This window comes from Thunnus maccoyii, chromosome 9 (genome assembly GCF_910596095.1).
Source record: "Thunnus maccoyii chromosome 9, fThuMac1.1, whole genome shotgun sequence".
Classification (NCBI taxonomy): Eukaryota; Metazoa; Chordata; class Actinopteri; order Scombriformes; family Scombridae; genus Thunnus; species Thunnus maccoyii.
The window spans coordinates 15867026-15884481 of record NC_056541.1 but is presented as its reverse complement, the minus strand read 5'-3'; the positions used below and the strand labels follow the sequence as shown (position 1 = coordinate 15884481).

Here is a 17456-nt window from a genome sequence, read left to right as displayed (position 1 = left end):
AGAGGCCGAGATGCCCTGACTTTTAGTCCCTACAATGGATCAAGCTTCAAAACCACTGGATCCTACACTTCCCATAATGCAACATGATACCATTTCTTTGTGTGACCTTCGATACCTGGCCCACCCACGTCTTTTGTGATCCACTCCCCCAGGTTGTAACTCGGGCTCACCTGTTTTTGAAGTCTCCAAACCCAAACTGAGATAACCTTGATTACATTAATAAGGGTTCATTTAGAAAGCTTCCAGAGCCACAGAAGTCATTATACAACTGTTTTTACAGGCTGAGTAGCCTTCCCCATGACATGTAAAATGATCTTGATGTGTAAAATCAGTGGAGTGCTTTCACAGATTATAAAAGAATACGTTGACATCTTCCTTTTATAGACAAAGTGTCCGATGTTCTTGTATCTTACGAATGAACTCAATACAACATTTTCTCAACCAGTTTACAAGAATACAAAATGTTTTGCCAAAGTTACAATAATTTTGGTTATTTCACTTTTTTTTTTTCTTTGTGTTCCTCTTACTGGTTTGAAGTACTCCATGTATCAGTCCAAGTTTAGCAGGATTTGAATCAAAATGTGTTGAAAGTTGTGAGGTTGTTTGCTTATGTTGCCAGGACACTGTCAGTCACATCTGATCAAACTACGCCCAGGTGAAGCAGAACAGGTGAGTTTTGAGTGTTAAACTCAGGTAAGCAGGTAAGTAGGAGTGATCTTTTTTTCCAAACTGCAATTTTTATCATTACTTATTTAGTTCTGAATATTTAATATTACAGAGAAATTTGAAACCAAGTTTTCAGGAGCTTTAATGTGGATTCTCTCTTTTCTTGTCACTTTCTTTGTCTATTATTATTAAATTAACTTTTGTCATTTAATTTATGTGATGTCAGAGAAGAAACCAAAATGATCATTCAAAAGGAAACATTTCTCAAAAATATTCCAGTAGGCCTAACTAACCTAGTCTTTGTGTAACTCTGTCCTGTTATATTTGAAAGCGCCAGTTGGCCCAGAACAAATACACAAATAAAATTGATTAATGCCAGCAGGGTGTCTTTTAATTATGGATGAACTTACTTACTTTTAACTGTGAATTATTGAACATAATGGAAACAAAGAGGGAATGTGGATGTAAATTTAAGGGAAAAATACAAATACCAACCTTAATATTTTTAAAAGGGTATTGATGACTTGAGATGATTTTCTGTGCAGAATAGAGTTTAAGTTCAAGCATGAGCTAAGCTTTTGTGTCTTTCACTTCAAAGGCTTGCGTACTGCTGTTAACAGCTGGATAGACACACTGCTGAGACTTACTGATGTCAAGTTCAGTGGAGCAATACTTTGCAGTTTCCTTTTTAGCCAGCGAGTGGCGCTGTTTAGCTCCTCCAAATGCCTGAGATCTTCCTCTAGCTCTCTTTCAAACTTCAGTAATTATGTGCTTCATGACAAGATGAATGACTGGTAGATATTGCCCAAATCATGTAAAATAATGGAAAAAATTAAACTATCAAAAATGTATTGTGCTTGAATTGCACTTGATACAACTGAGGAAAAAGACTTACCTGACATGAAACTTCTTATGATCATAATCCCCACAAGTCAAAGAAAAGACAACATTCTCCATCTTCATGTAGCCTCGTCATTATCCACATTTTTCCTCCAGTTATTTTCCTCATTCAAGTGAATGGCAGTGTGTGTCCAAACTTTTGACTTGTACTGTGTGGCTAAAGTCATCTTGCCCTCCTTTTTATTGGGTGAAAATGAACCTGCATTTAAAATGTTTTGAATCAGTGGGCTAGCAGCCAGAGTCAGTTCAGACAGACTACTTTGAGACTACTTTGAGTAGTGGAAGAACTATCTTTATTTCTACTATGTTTCACTTATTGTTACTTCAGTTGGAGAATTGTTACTTCACTGTGCAGAATGATGTATGTGCAGACTTTAACACTTGAAGGCTGTTTTCACTTTCATCTGCTTCAGGGGGAAAAGTTTCTCTGTGCTCACAAAAAATCTGAGTTTATACCTACAAGCATGATTTGTGACATCACAACTAGTTTGGAGCCAATCCTGGTCCAGTACGTAACTTACACAAGTGTGATGTGGAGACCTGAAGCCTCCAGCATACAAACACTGAATGGACTTTTCAGCGAAGTAGGAGACATCTTGTGTATTTGACTAGTCTAGTACTTGACTTTTAAAACTAGAATTATTAACATATTCATAAACTCTGGACTCTGGGGAGAGATGGAGTAGATGTAATTTTCAGAAGTTTTAATTAGTTAACTGAACTTTTTTTGTGGAAAAAACAGTCAGATACAAATGATTATTCCAAGCAGAGGATTTTTATATGTTTTAAACAGGTGTAGAGGGGATCTTTAAGTAAAAGTAGCAACACAACAATATAGAAATCCACCATTTCAAGTGAAAGTAGCCTACTGCATTCACGATTTTACTTTAGTAGAAGTACAGAAGTATTAGGAGCAAAATGTAGTTAAAAGTTATCAAAAATGTTATTGGATTAGTACTTTTGCATCAACATGAAAGAGGCCTTTTAAACGGGATGTTAATTTTTATATATATTTTCATCTATAACAATCCATCATACTTTGTAAGTTGATCAATGTTGATCCTCAAAGTTACTTGTAAATTGTAGCTAAAGCTGTCAAATAAATGCAGATGAGTAAGAGACCTACTAATTACTTATTTATAATATTTTCCCTCCCCAGTACAGCACTTGAGGAAGTGTACTTAGTTACTTTCCACCATTGTCTAAAGTAAATTACACTCAATAATGTTATGATCTTGATTTTTGTCAGGTTTGTTTGGAAAACTCATAAAGTTTGGAGACAAGTAAGTTCCCCTGGTTGTGCTAATTTTAGTTTCCTGATACATTTATACTTAATGAGCACTTCACCTAAAACTAAACCAGATCTGGATTTAGTGAATTTAGGAAAGGCTTTAGTAAAGTTTAAAAATCCCTGTCCGGCTCCCCTCGCTCCAGTCTCGTGCCCGTCGCGCCCCGGTCTCCCGGGAGATGGGAATGAGAAGCGGCAGCACGCAGACTCCTCTCGTGCATTGGAATGGGAGCCCCCTCCTCTCCCTGGAGGAGCCCCCCAGGCGTGACCAATGGAACATAGAGTCTCTATTGTGGCTGCGACACTTTAATAATCGCCAGCTACAATATCCAACCTGTCGGTAGCTTCAGGAGCCCGGCCCGGCCCGTTGGATGGGGCACTTGTAGGTGGGAAGAGGGGGCGAACGCTCGGCGCCAGACCTCTAGCCCACAAGACGTCCTCATGATGAATACATGAATAAAAAATAGAAAAGATTGATGTCGGTTTATCTCTGAAATTATGGGATTTCACCCACATATTATGTCTCCCCAGTTTCGAATTAGTCTTCAGGAGACTCGTCTTTTCAGCCAATGGACCAAAACCTTTCTAACAATTCTTACTTAGCTATATCAGAGTTGTGATGTTTAATTGATAGGGTCATAGCCCACTGATTATAATGCCGTTTTTATCTGGTCTTAATGTGTGATTACGCTATTTAATGTTTCCGGCAAAAGGCTGGGACTGGGCAGAAGTAACAGGTAGCTGGTCTATCTTTGCCCCTTTGATAATTGTGCCTCATATACATTGGGCTACTGTATTTAACATATAGCTGCAGGCTTCTTATTCTAAATCGGCCGTGTCAATTAGGTTAAATTGCCAATTTCCACCCAGTAATTAGTCCACTGTTCATTTGCCAGGTTAGGCCTAAAGTTTGCATCTCAGTAAACATGGTTGCTTTGATCAGTAGACTGCAGGTGGTTTGCTAAACAGCTATAATTTGTCCAAAGTTTATTTTTTCTGCCTTTATGTAGTTTCATTTCAATTTATTGCCAAATCGCTCACTGAAATATCTGACAATGAGATGAAAATTCAAGATGAAGACAGTTAAAAGTTGCATTGGTACAGGTAAAGTAGCCTACACACTATGTTCTTTCTCTCTGTGTGCGTGCGTGCGTGTATGTGTGTGTGTGTGTGTGCTCACTGCCCTTGAGTTGCAAATGCGCGCCACATACAGTACAGCTCGTGTCTGTACGGAAACAGTGTTGAGCGCGAGACCTCTGCTCATGTTTCCGTAGCCTGTGAAGCCCTTTTTACCGACAGGGCGTTCCGAGAGTTGGATCAAAAGGTTTTAGACCCGCCACAAAAGAAAAATGGAAACTGGAGATGATCTTAGAATGAATGAATTGACAATGAGCGCGCGAGCCCCAGGAGCCGCACTTTTTTTTTTTTTTTTTGGCATCTTTTTTTCACCTGCCTTTTGGTCAAGCTTTATATTCAGCCCCAAACTTTTTTTTTTTTTGGTGAAGCTTTCCTCCCTCAACTTTACTATTTCTATAACGTATTCCTTGCTTTTTCTGTCACTGCTGAGGAATGGATTATTTCCTAAATTTAAAAAATCAATTGTTCCTGTTTTAAGACGAACTCTGAACCTTTTGGAGAAAAAACATTTTATTAAATTCTGTTTCTTTTAGTAATAGTACCCAATAGTGACTCTAATCAGTCTGTGTTGATTTGAACTTTGGAGTTGGGGGTTCTGGTGGAAAACTAATCTGTGACATAAACTTAAACGAAGCCTCTTACACCGAGGATAACAGTTTAGACAGCTGAAGAGGGCAAATTAACCCTTTTCAACCTTTTCTGCAACTCTGTTTCCTCCCCCCTCCCCTCTCTCTGTCATGCCTAGATGTACGAGACACGCGGACAGGTAGCAATTTTGTCCCATCTGCACAAGTCTCGCGCTGTCCACGCTCCTTATCTCAAACCGCCACCTCACCAAGCACGTGCGTCCTGTGGGAGGTTCCCCTTACCTCCCTTGCGTTAAACACTCCTTAAATCGTAATGTTATCATAAACAGTCCGGCTTCGGGGGGCCGTAATCACCTCTCTCGGGCTTTACCAAGACTTCTCATTGGACGTCAACACGCGACCAGCGCGAGGAGGGGGGCTCCCAGACGCGTGCCGCTTTTTAAACCGACGCTGCGCCTTGAGACACCAGAGAAGGAGTCCTGCACGCGACAGTAGTGATATTCACACAGTGCGACAGCCTAACAGTGCGTGCCTCCAAGAACTTTTTTCTAATATTGTCACTCGGTTCGACTTCAACAACCTGTTGAGGTTTTTTTTGGAAACATGGATGTCCTAAGTGTGGAAAACTGGGGCAAAGGCGCACGAGAGGTGGCAGTCCTCGACTCACGGCAGCACAGCCCAAGAGTAGTAGAGGGGAGGGGAGGGGAGCAGCACCTCGAGGAGTCCCGCTACGAACCTGGACTGACGCTCGTGGACAGCGGCAGTGACCCACGCGCCTGGCTGGCTCCGGTGCAGCCTTCTGGCACCTGCGCGGCACACGCCACTTCACCCGACTACCTGCGGCACTCGCCTTGCCCGAGCATTGGCTCCTATCACGGTGAGAAACCCTGCTTTTGAGTCTCATTTTGGACATTTTTTCAAACCACAACACATGCAACAGGCAACTCGGGTTTGCAGCGATAAGTCTGAATGCAGCCCTCTAAACGTTGTAAACAGGCAGAAAGAACATTGAGTTTCTTTACAGAGCTTGAGTATAAAGTAACCTATAGATATTTTATACAATCAAAACATTGTCATGCGGTTGATTATCAAGTAAGAACAGTCATAAGAGTATATAGTATAATAGGTTATTGTCAATCCTGATCAGTTGAATAAATTTCTGTTTTCATTTTCCAGAGAGTGGCTCCCCGGGGTCCTCGGGTCATCCCAGCCCTCCCAGCTACAGAAAAACTGCCAAGAGTCTCTCGTCTTCTTCGCTCAAAGTCAGAGAGCTATGCCGTCTAAAAGGCACGCTCACCGGACCCGAGGAGGACGCCTCCACGAGACAGAGAGCCCCGTCCAGCAAACCGACCAACGGGGTCCAGAAGCAGAGGCGCGTGGCCGCCAACGCGCGCGAGAGGAGGCGGATGCACGGGCTTAACCACGCTTTTGACGAGCTGCGCAGCGTCATCCCGGCGTTTGACAACGACAAAAAGCTCTCCAAATATGAAACTTTACAGATGGCACAGATTTACATCAACGCCCTGGCTGAGCTGCTCCAAGGTCCGGTCTCCTCCTCCAGCAACAGCAACAACGACATCTCCAACAATAACAACTCGCCAAAGTGTGACGTTATGCTTTCGCCCACCGTTGGTTTTGACGGGGTAAAGGACAGGGCTTCCCCGTCCCCTACAACCTGTAGGACAGCCGCGGCTGTGCCCGCCTCAGGTGGAAACTTACCTGTTCACATCAGCGGGATGCCTTTCCGCTCCTCCTTCGACGACAGTTCGTTTTCCGCAATGGTTGAAGAAGCGATGTGTTCGCCTTCTCCTTCATCGTCCGCACAGGCCAGCAGTTCGCTCGCAGCGATCGGAGGTGGAAGGAAAGCGTCTCCCCGGAGCGACGGAGAGTTTTCCCCGCACTCACACTTCAGTGACTCGGATGAAATAGTGATGGAGCTCCACTCAAGTGAAGAAGATGATCTAACAGAACTGAAACTACCCAGCCACCACCACCATCACACGGTTTCTTTCTAAATAATTAAAAGTAAATATGAAATAGACTATTTTAAAGGTTCACATTAGCCTACAACAATATCTTATCAGTAAACCGTGTCAATCACCTGCAGCCTCTGTTATTAACAAAATGCATTTTTAAGAGGATAGAAATGTTCACTTCTTCAAAGTCATTCTGGGTTTTTATCAATAATTCTATTTTATCAACTTGTTGCATAGTCTAAAGATTATTTTTATGTGAGATAGGCCTAATTCGGTTCTGCCAATAAATGTATAGGCTATAGCCTATAATTTTCCAGTTTCCATGGATACGTGGTTGGAAGACCCCTCTGCCATGTCGCGCGCAGCACTGCCATGGGTATCTCCCACGTCACTCCAACCAAAAAGTCTTCCACAAAATCATACCTTTAATAATAATGTACATTTTTTTCTTTTGTAGTTATAAGTATCTTGATTTTTGTTGTGATTTATGTTTTTATTCGTTAATTTGTTTGTATAATGTATTTTGTTTTGCAACTTCAAAAGTTCATGATGTGCACTTTAAAGTATACAAGCCAGAGGCTTGAGAAATGCGTTTTGTTTTCAAACCATAAAACAATATTGTTTTGCTTTGTTTGCTAGTGTAGTACTGCCAATTCCATACAAATAGCCTATTTAACGTAGCCATCATTGCTGCCTTCTTTTGTATTTTGTTTTGTATCTTGAGATGAACTTGTGTGTCTTTTGCTTTCACTGGATGAGATTAATTGACATGTAGCCTATTTATTGCTGATACGTTTCATTGTTTCGCTTTTTATAACTCTGTAGTTCAATTTGTTGAAAAGGCTATAATTTTGCCATTCATTGTTGTTAATTTGATTTTGCGAATAAAAAAGCAAACGAACATTTCCTTGTCTAGTTGTTTCCATGTAGCCTACCTCTCACAGATTACTTTATCTTATCAACTATTGTTTTTAAAAAATAAAAAAAATGTATATTCTTATCATAATCTTCCCTTTCCAGTTATAATAATATTATTATTAATAATAATGATTACAATAATCATCATCATCATCATCATCATCATCATCATCATAATGGTTTTTATGATGGTTTGTAAATAAAGTCAGTTAGGACTGTTAACAACTAAACAGGCTATGGCGTCTAAGCTATTGTAGCAACCATTATAAATAAATAAATAGGATAATAATAATAAAATAATAAGAATGATAATAGTATATATTGTTAATTATTATTATTATTATTATTATTATTATTATTATTATTATTATTATTATTATTATTATGCCTATTTTTTTATTTATTATAATGTAAAAGTAAAAAATAAAGGTGATAAATGTACAGTAGATTGTGTGACTCTGATTACAGAAGCTGTATAACGAAATCTGCATCAGTTTACAAGAGTATTTAAAAAGTGTAAGTCAGCAAATGAACATAAGGCCTAACTCAGAAGGCCTGACTGAAAGTTTCTTTTTTACGACCAAAGTGATATAGGGGAAAATATCTGAACCTCAAACCGCATCAATAGGCTTATTTCCATTTAATTAAAGAAACGTTCAACATCTGATCTCCTCTTATGTAATTTAGAGAAAACTAACGGCGGCGTGAAACGTGTCCAACACGCGCTCGCTCGCCATATGCTGCAGGTGCACGCGCCCCCTGGCCTGCAATCCTGTGATTGAGTGTCGTGATCTGCAGCATCTTCCACAAGTTTGTCGCGGGAAACGCTGCATTAATTTATAACCCAGTGTTGTTTTCTTACAACAAACTTCTCCTCTGCGAAATGTTGTTTTTTCCTGAACTGTTGCCATGTCGTTCCTTTGGTGAATACCAGATTTGGTAATGGGGAGTGTGCATTAATTTCAGGCTATTGTTGGCAGGCTCGTGGGCCGAGGTGTTGGATGGCCTCAATGAAGCACGCGCTGTCAGCTGGTGAGCGCTCGCGGGTCCCCACCGTGTCCCCGAGGACCTGACTCGAGAGGGAACACACTTTCTCAACCAAAGAAAGACAGACACACAAACACACACACGCACACACACTCGATATACCTCCTCCTCTCTTTTTCTTTCTTTCTTTTTCTTTCACTACCTCTCTCCATCAACTCAAACAAACACGTGCACGTGGACGCACGCACCGAGCTCACACAGGCTCTGACAACCTGTCCACCTGCTGCGTGACTCAGGCTGAAACGGGGTTTTTTCTGTCTCTTTCCTCTTCCTATTTGCAAATCAACAATGTTTCAAAAGCCCGGCGGACAAAAAAGCAAAATACTTCGAAATTATTTATGAAACTACCTGTTTGCTACCTGTCACTGCTCTGTCTCCCACCCACCGTTTTTAGCCAATCACAATCCGTGCCCCTTTGCTCGCCTCTTGAGGGCAGGGAATAAAGGGGAATATAATGAGGATGCTGTGTTAAATTATTAACAGGATTTATGCAGGTAGAACTGTATCTGGATATGATCAGACAGCCATCTGCAGCGAGTTCGTGTTGCGGTGAACAGAGATCAGATTTCCGTAAACATTTTAAAGGGATACATTAGAATTATCACATCAAAATTATTGTTGTCAGTAGGAGAATAAAAGGGATACCATCACGATGCCAAAGCAGGTTTAAAAAAATAATTCGATTTGGCCACAATTAACACTGTCATATATTTTCTTCACTTATCTTGTCCAAATAAGCCTCGACATTTTCCATAATTTTCCTCGATAATAACCGCAGTTTACAATGAGATCATATTAAACGATGGATAAGCTGTTTGCATGCGTTCTGGGCAAGAAAGGGGACAGCGCTGTCATGAGCGTTTTAGATTAAAACTTATTGTTGTTATTTTAAGCGTTCAATCGTGTTATGCAAATAAGAGAACTACCAATGTGGGCAATGGGGAACTCCACAACTTTGGGCTCTCAGATGAGTTTGCATAACATTTTCGTTGAAATTCATGGTTCAGCGCAAAAAGCCATGGGGCGCAACTTCTAAAAAAAGAACGGCTATCTTAATATCAAGGGCTGTTTAATGCAATGAGTAGAACTTAATTTATTGCAGTTTGGCTAAGTGAAGTCTCCAAAAAAGATTTGGTTTGAATGAATGTAATATAATGATGACTTATAGTAGGCTTTTTTAACCAACGGCGAGTGCCTATAGAAAGTCGGAGGGAAAAACAACTTACTTCAACAGGTGGGATGCTGGGCAGGTTGAGGTTTCATGCACATTAATTATTTACGCACGGACGTTATGAGAAATAACAACAGTAGTGGAGTTAGAGAGAACATGAGATGCGCTGTCGTGTGTGGATGCTGTTGTGAGTAAAAGAAGAAGAGCAAACGGGAAAACATCCGTCATCATATAGGCGTTAACTCGCTCCTGCCTCGTGTTTTAGATCAAATTTACTTTTTGCGCACGGTCTTTACTCTTTGGACATGTTTCATTACTGTCTGTTCACTTTCCCAAACTAACTCAACAGTCTTTCCTTATTTTTTCTTTGAGAGAAGTTGTTTAACAACGGTAATAATCGACCTATACCTGTCTGTATGTTCAAGCTCTTGCCCTCTTCTAATTCACCTTAACAACTTTATAAAGACAAGCGTCCGTTACATGACCATGATGCCATAACAAACAATGACAGACTCAGAGGCTTTTAAGTATTTAGAGGAATTTATCTTCACCTCGTTATTGTGGCAAATAGGCTTCAGTGCATCAAACAAAATATAAGGTTATTGCAAATATGCACCCGCAAACTGTATTGACACCTGTGCAAAGTTCAAACCAGAAGGAAGCACTTACAAAAACTTTAATAACTAACATTATCAAGCATAAAAGTAAATGTTTTACATGAAAACCAGTTTCAGTGAAGTGAGTGTGTGTTTGGTGTCTTTAGTCAAGAGGTGCGCTCAACATGTTTTAAGCCTCTGCAGTCATGCTCATTTCAATACATATATTCAGAATATGTGCATTCCACAGCTTCTTATTTTAATGAAAAGAAAGGCGTTTGCATTTTGTATGAGATATGGGGAGCCGAGCTGTGTGCTGTCCAAAAAGCCACGGGTCTCTCTCTGGGGACCCAGAACAAAAGGCAGAACTGGGCCATAGTCTCCATCTGCTGTCCCAGAGAGAGAGAGAGAGAGAGAGAGAGAGAGAGAGAGAGAGAGAGAGAGAGAGAGAGAGGGTGGCGAGTGAGGACACCAGGGGCAGATAGAGACAGAATAATAAGTGAGAGGGCAAGGCAAGTTTATTTGTGTAGCACATTGCAACAACAAAGCAATTCAACGTGCTTTACATAAAACATTAAAATTAAGACAAAGTGCAAAAGAAACACATTATAAAAGGGCATTTAAGTACAATTAAAACAGTTATTAAAAAGTTAAGAGGATAGAAAATAAAAATAAGCCAAACTAGAATAAGACATAAAATATGAAAATAAAGTTACAGTGCAGGAAAAGAATCAAAAACCTCAAATTTGATTTAATAAAAGGCAGCAGCATGCTGATAGCATAGCATAGATAGATAGATAGATAGTAAGATAGATAGATAGATAGATAGATGTGTGAAGTGTGATCAGTAGATAATTCTCCGATCAGTGTGGTTCAGTTCAGTTCAGCCAGCTGTAAATTTGTCCACAGGCTAACTGTAGTTACTTCCCCCTTGTTTAATCTTCCATACATCACCCTTAAGCCCTCACCTCTCATTAGCAACCACAGCCTTGTATTATCATGTACTGTAGCGTAACCTATAGTGATCACACAAACACACACAATGCAGCTGTGATGCAATGAGCACCTGTTGCATTGCATGCTCCAATTCAGTGATGCTATCAATTGTTAATGAGTTTCTTTGGTAGTGCCGTGAGACACAGACAGACACATTCTGCATGTATATCAGCAAAGTTATCTTATGTGTGATGTTGTTGCAGAGAAATTATTTGGAGAGCGGGAGCCACATTATATAGATAATAAGAGCAGGAAATTGTGAACTTTTGATCTCTGATAGATTATATTTTTTGGAAATATTTTGGTCAAATATTTATACAACTTATTATATATCTTGTAAAATCATTATGTCTCTTCTGCTTATTGATGCAATTAATTAATCCATCCATCCATCCAAATTGTACTGTAAAGACTTTGTCTTAGCAGTAACCATATTATGTATACTATAGTACAACTAAAAAAAGAACAATAAAGACATTCAACAAAAACATGATTGGAAAAAACACAACTATTATGTTAAACTATGAATAAATCATTCAACTGCACATTTTACAAAAGTAAAATGTAAAAGAATCACTTGTATTGCACTTGGCACATTACATCTGCATTTGTGTCACATCCACTGAGTTTCGGTATCCACAACTGTTTCAATATATATTTATGGCTGTTTACCAGATTACTTTCTTTCCTTTGTTAGAGTTGTTTTGAAAATAGTCTTTGCACAATGCCACAAAGTTGTCAACAGTATATTGGTGTAATTTTTCCCCCACCAGCAAGAAAACAAGAATGGCAATACAAAAAAAATATAAAAATGCATAATAAACTGGATAAAATGTCTTCTTAATTATTGTAGAAGTGACTAGTGGAGAAGCATCTCTGAAAGTAAATTACTATAGAAGCTGTGCTTAAAGGGTGGGTTCACAGTTTTTCAAATCTGTCTTAAAACAACAGTCAGGTGTCTAAACGAACATTGAAAGAGGTTTTGCTTGCTGTAATCATTCCTCCTGTTCATACTGGCCATAAGAAGATCTCCTCCAAATACACTTACAATGCAAGTGATAGGGGACAAAATCCACAGTCCTGGTTTTGTGCAAAAGTGTATTTAAAAATTTATCTGAAGATGATGTGAGGCTTCAGCAGTCCAAGTTACTCAAATAAGATGGATATCTCCCAGAGTTACAGTCTTTTTGGTATAAATTTCCCTCTTTGTGTTTCCCTGTTGAGCTGTGGGGGAAGTATAGTAACAAAAAGGACTTTGGCACTAAAAAGACTGTAACTTTGAAATATATCCACTTGATTTGACTGACTCACACGGCTGAAGCTTCATATTAGCGTCAAATATACTTTTAAATACAATTTTGCATGGAAGGAGGGCTGTGGATTTTGTCCCCCATCACTTACATTGTGAGTGTATTTGGGATCTCTTAATAGCCAGCATGAACAGGTGGAATGATTACAGCAAGAAAAACTTGTTTCAATGTTTATTTGGATACCTGACTGTTGTTTTAAGACAGACTTGAAAAACCCATCCTTTAAACATAATGAGATATTGTAGTTTCCTCAAATGATAAGTACATTACATGTTTGTTGAACTGCCTGAATGAAATGAGTTGAGTTGAGTGAGAATCAGTGGCTAAAAAAATATCTGATGGGGAAATGCAACAGCCAATAACATCAGTTTGGGAAATGAGTAGAGAAAAAGTAAAATATAATGACATAATTTTATAAATGTGTATTGTTACACAGGGATTCTAGTTTTGTTGCTTTCTTTGGAAAGTGTCCCCAGGCTGAAGGCTTTACATCTTCTAAAGAGTAGGTGTTAAACTATTTTGACATAATACATCCTGTGGTTTCTATGAAGACAAGCAACCCATCCCTTAAAGCATTTGCACCTGCACATACACATAGACACGGTCACACACACACACACACTATATACACACTGTCACAAGGAAGAAGATCATTTATCTCTGTGGTTCTCTCCATGAAAGACGTCTATGGGTGAAGCAGGGTCTCCCAGGGCTTTGTTCTGGGCAGGGTTCACCTCTTTGTGTCCGCCACCTTCAAAGCAAATGTACATGAACACGAACATGAGGCTTCTTGGGTAACCAGCCCATTGAAGAGCAGCACAATAGTGCTACCAATTATCCACAGTCCTCAATGCTCCTGCGGAATCAGTTACATGGCTTTGTGTGTGTGTGTGTGTGTATGTGTGTGTGAGAGTGTGTTTGATAGATTTGCATGTTTGGGGATATTACGGTTTGATGTGTGTGTATGAATCTTTCCATGCGTAATATTCATGATATATTCGTAATATTTAAATCTGTGCAGTGTGTATGTGTGTGCAAACTCCGTATCATCTTTTAAATCACCTAAAAAGTTTCTTCTTGCATTTTTGTGATGTTTTATCATCAATATTTCATTAAAATGTACATATATTTATATCTTTGTATCCTCCACTGTGTTTATTTGTCCAAACACATCATCTGTAGTGAGTGTGTGTGGGCCTCTGTGTGTGCCTGTATGACTGTGTGTGTGTAGTATAGTTATACTTCCCAATAGGAAACACTTCAACTGCAAGGCTATTTACTCCCTTTGACACAATATGACTTCCAGTAGGATCGGGTTTCTGAGAGCATGCGGGCGGCCCTCCTTCTCAACTGGAGAAGAGACCTTCACTCTGACTGACTCTGCAAACATGAAAAGAAAACTCTGGAAGCTTCGGAAGTGATTTGGCTGGAGGTGCTTTTCTATCTTTTTCACACCTTGGAACATGAGAGGTATGTGAGAGGGCAAGAGTGCAGGAAGGTCGGTGGTTGTCAAGTGTGTGTGTATGTGTGTGTGTGTGTGTGTGTGTGTATGTGTCCTCAAACACACGTGATTTCCACCACCTACAACACCCACTCACTCACTTGACACCGGTCATTTTCACTACACGTAACCTCCGCTGGCAATCTGCCAGATTCACATGTACTGTACAAACATGTGTACATACAAGAACACGGAGCCATACATCACTGACTGTCACTTTGATGAGCAACCGGTGTCAAGTCCATTAGCTTAACCAGGTGGCCGAACTTTGAGTGAGAGAAGGTTGCTCATTTACACAATGGGCTGTCCAAGAGGGAAGAAGAGGAAGACGGAGAGTCTTGTTAGGAACATGAGGATTAAATGTTCCTGAATTTAACTGCATCTTTCCATCTTTCCTCTCCTCTCCTCTCCTCTCCTCTCCGGGCCCATTGTACAGTTGCCCCCGTGGATCTCCTTTCAGCTCGCTGCCCTACTCAGGTGAGGGATACAGTATATTGAAGGAGATTTTGCTTGTATTTGATTCCGCTCCTTTTCATAGTGGCTGAAAGCCTGGCCTCCATGCTGCCACCCCCCCCTGTTCTCCCTCCCTGTCCTGTCCAGTTCCCAAGGGACCCCCACTCTCTCCCGGGCTGGCCTGGGTGGAGCGGCCTCAGAGTGGGGCAAGTAGGGAACAGACAAGGGTATCGCTTACAGCCTCCCTCCCGCCCTCACACAGCACACAGAGCACAGACAGCAAGAGCATCCCCCCCCCCCTCACCTTGCCTGTCTCCCTCTCTCATAGACACACAGTGATGTTGGTGCACACACACACGTATCCGCACATACACATCTTTTTCTCCATCTTACCAATTAGAGATACATGTCATATCGTTTTCACCCCCCTCTTTTCAAACTGCCCATTCAGCTACCGATCCAAGAAGGAGGCAGACCACAATGGAGTTGTGGACAGCCATTTCTGTGCACTGTAAAGCGAGCAATTGAGATTTGGTGACTGAGAGTGACGCAGGAGTTTAGATGGAGAGTGGCACAAGTGCTTTCTCAGGGACAAAAACCACAATGCAAAGGGACCCACACACATACACACACACATACTCACATGAGCTCCGTCTGGGCTCCCTTTTTGTCAACATGCCATGTACTCACACACCTTTGGCCTGCATAAACCAGCCAGGTATATCAGATAACGTTCTTGTTCAATGTTACAGCATTAAGCTTTAAACAATACCAATGTTGATGTGTTTAACTGTCTCACTTCAAATCTAGAACCAGGGCAACAAGTTCAACTGGTTCACTGTATTATTCAATCAATTTACCACTCAGAATTTAAGGTATAGTCATGAAATGTAAAACTACAGTTAACGACATGCAATGAACATGCAGTATAAACAAACACATATTTGCTGAAATACAGTTACTTTATCATGTTTTGTGAAATTTTCATACATTCAAACTTAGGATTGACTTGTGCTCAACCTTTAGTTCTGTTGGGCTCCTGCTGCTTTACTCAGAGGCTCAGCTCCATTTAAAATTAATCATATTATAAATAGGATTAAATATTACAGGCACAGGATTAAATATTACGTGACTTTTAATCCAGTTAGAGTTTAGCCTCACTTAATTTCTGATCTTGGTATGTTTTAGCAATCCATAAGTGTGTAGTAATGTGTACATGATAATATATTAAGCCCATGCAGGTTAGATGTTTGAAGTTTGAAGAAGTTTGAAGAAATTCTTAAGTAACACAATGCCCACAAGTTCAATTTTACACATTTTTATGGTTGGTTTAATTAGTTAACCTTTCAAAATTTTACAAAATCAGTCACTATTAGATAAAAGCTAATTAACAAGTGCACAAATATTGACTTAAACTTAATAAATCTGTTTCCAGGTGCTTATATGATTTCCTGTGTTGTTAAACTCCAGCTGTTACCATCCCACTGTCACAATCCAGTCACTTTAAATGATACCATGATGATACCTGTTAGGTTACATGTTGCTTGTGTATCACTGCCCTCAGTAAACACAGTCTTGAGTCCCGAGGACTCCCACTTAACAGAGTGGCGGTGCTATCATGTATTTCTCGAGTGGTCTTTTTACTCACAACAATAGCTGCAGGGTGTATTCAGGAGCAACAAGCCCCCTGCTAGATTAAAACAACAGCACAATACTTCCTACAGTGAAGGAATTGGATTAACCTGGATCATTTCAACTAGACAGGAAATGTATCAGTTGGACTACTGTCAGCCTTCATAAAAATAGCTTTAACACCTACATTCAACTTTTCTTTCACCAAGCATTGCTTTTAAAATTGAATTATGACAATATATCCAAATCATCACATAACTTTTCATAGTTTCTATTTTTTAAGTGCATTACATAATACTCACAGAGAATTAGATGTGAACCCATTTCTGCCTCTTGAAAACTTTAGATTGTCTTCTTCTCGCCACATTTCTAAGTATATTTGTTGTCTCTTGGTTGGTGATGCCTGTAGGGCATCTTTAAGAGTAAAGGCCCCTTACTGAGACACAAGATCCCAGCAGGATAACACAGTTAATATAGTGAGACATTTCCTTCCACTGTAACGGATTAGCAAGCCTCTCTGCAGGGTAACACAAACACATAAACAATGGTTGTTTGACTGACTGTGGGATCAGTCTCATATTCCACCTGTTAAACTCACTATGTCTTTTAGAGAGACATAACTGTTTTTGCCTTTTTTCCTATTTTCACTTTTGAGCTAATCATACTCTGTGATTGCATTAATACTATGCATTAAAATACTATTAATACTATGCCATTAATATGGATAAGTATTAAATGTTAAAATGGATTAATATTAGGCTGTTTCTTACGTGAAAAGAAGGGTTTGGATTTTTGGAAGAAAATCTTTTCCCCCACAAATACAAGCGTTGTAGAATACAAACAGAAAATAGGATAAATTACCCGTAAGTTAAAGGTACTAGTGAAATTAAAATTCAGTTTTATTTCAAACGCGAGAAAATTCCCATGCTCATTGACTTTGTTTGTTTGTAGCTGATTTGGCCGTCCTTATCTTCCTCCTCCCAGATTAGTGCTGCAGTTTGCCTGTTTCCACACCATTAAGGCCAATCCGCATCCTCTTCATTTGGGGGGGGGGTGGAGGGCTCCCGTGGAGATCAGTGACGCCTCACTGACCACATCAATCAATCATTCTCCCTCCGACTACCTCTCTCCTGCTCTCTTTTGTCTCTCTCTGTATGTCTCTGTCTCCATATCTCTCTGTCTAGCCTAACTTTAAAATCTGTCTCATCCCTCTTTCCCACACATGACATGGGAACTACTTATCATAAAAACACAGATAAATGTTGTTGTTGTTGAGAG

At 40.0% G+C, this 17456-nt stretch overlaps 1 protein-coding gene across 1 annotated transcript; it reads left to right on the top strand.

Moving 5' to 3' along the window:
- The first annotated feature begins 4513 nt into the window (after nucleotides 1-4513).
- atoh1a (atonal bHLH transcription factor 1a) lies at nucleotides 4514-7373 on the top strand. The gene is made up of 2 exons (XM_042421659.1): nucleotides 4514-5455; nucleotides 5755-7373. Exons 1-2 carry the CDS (start codon nucleotides 5182-5184, stop codon nucleotides 6591-6593), a joined length of 1113 nt encoding a protein of 370 aa, XP_042277593.1. The 5' UTR covers nucleotides 4514-5181; the 3' UTR covers nucleotides 6594-7373.
- The last annotated feature ends 10083 nt before the right edge of the window (nucleotides 7374-17456 follow it).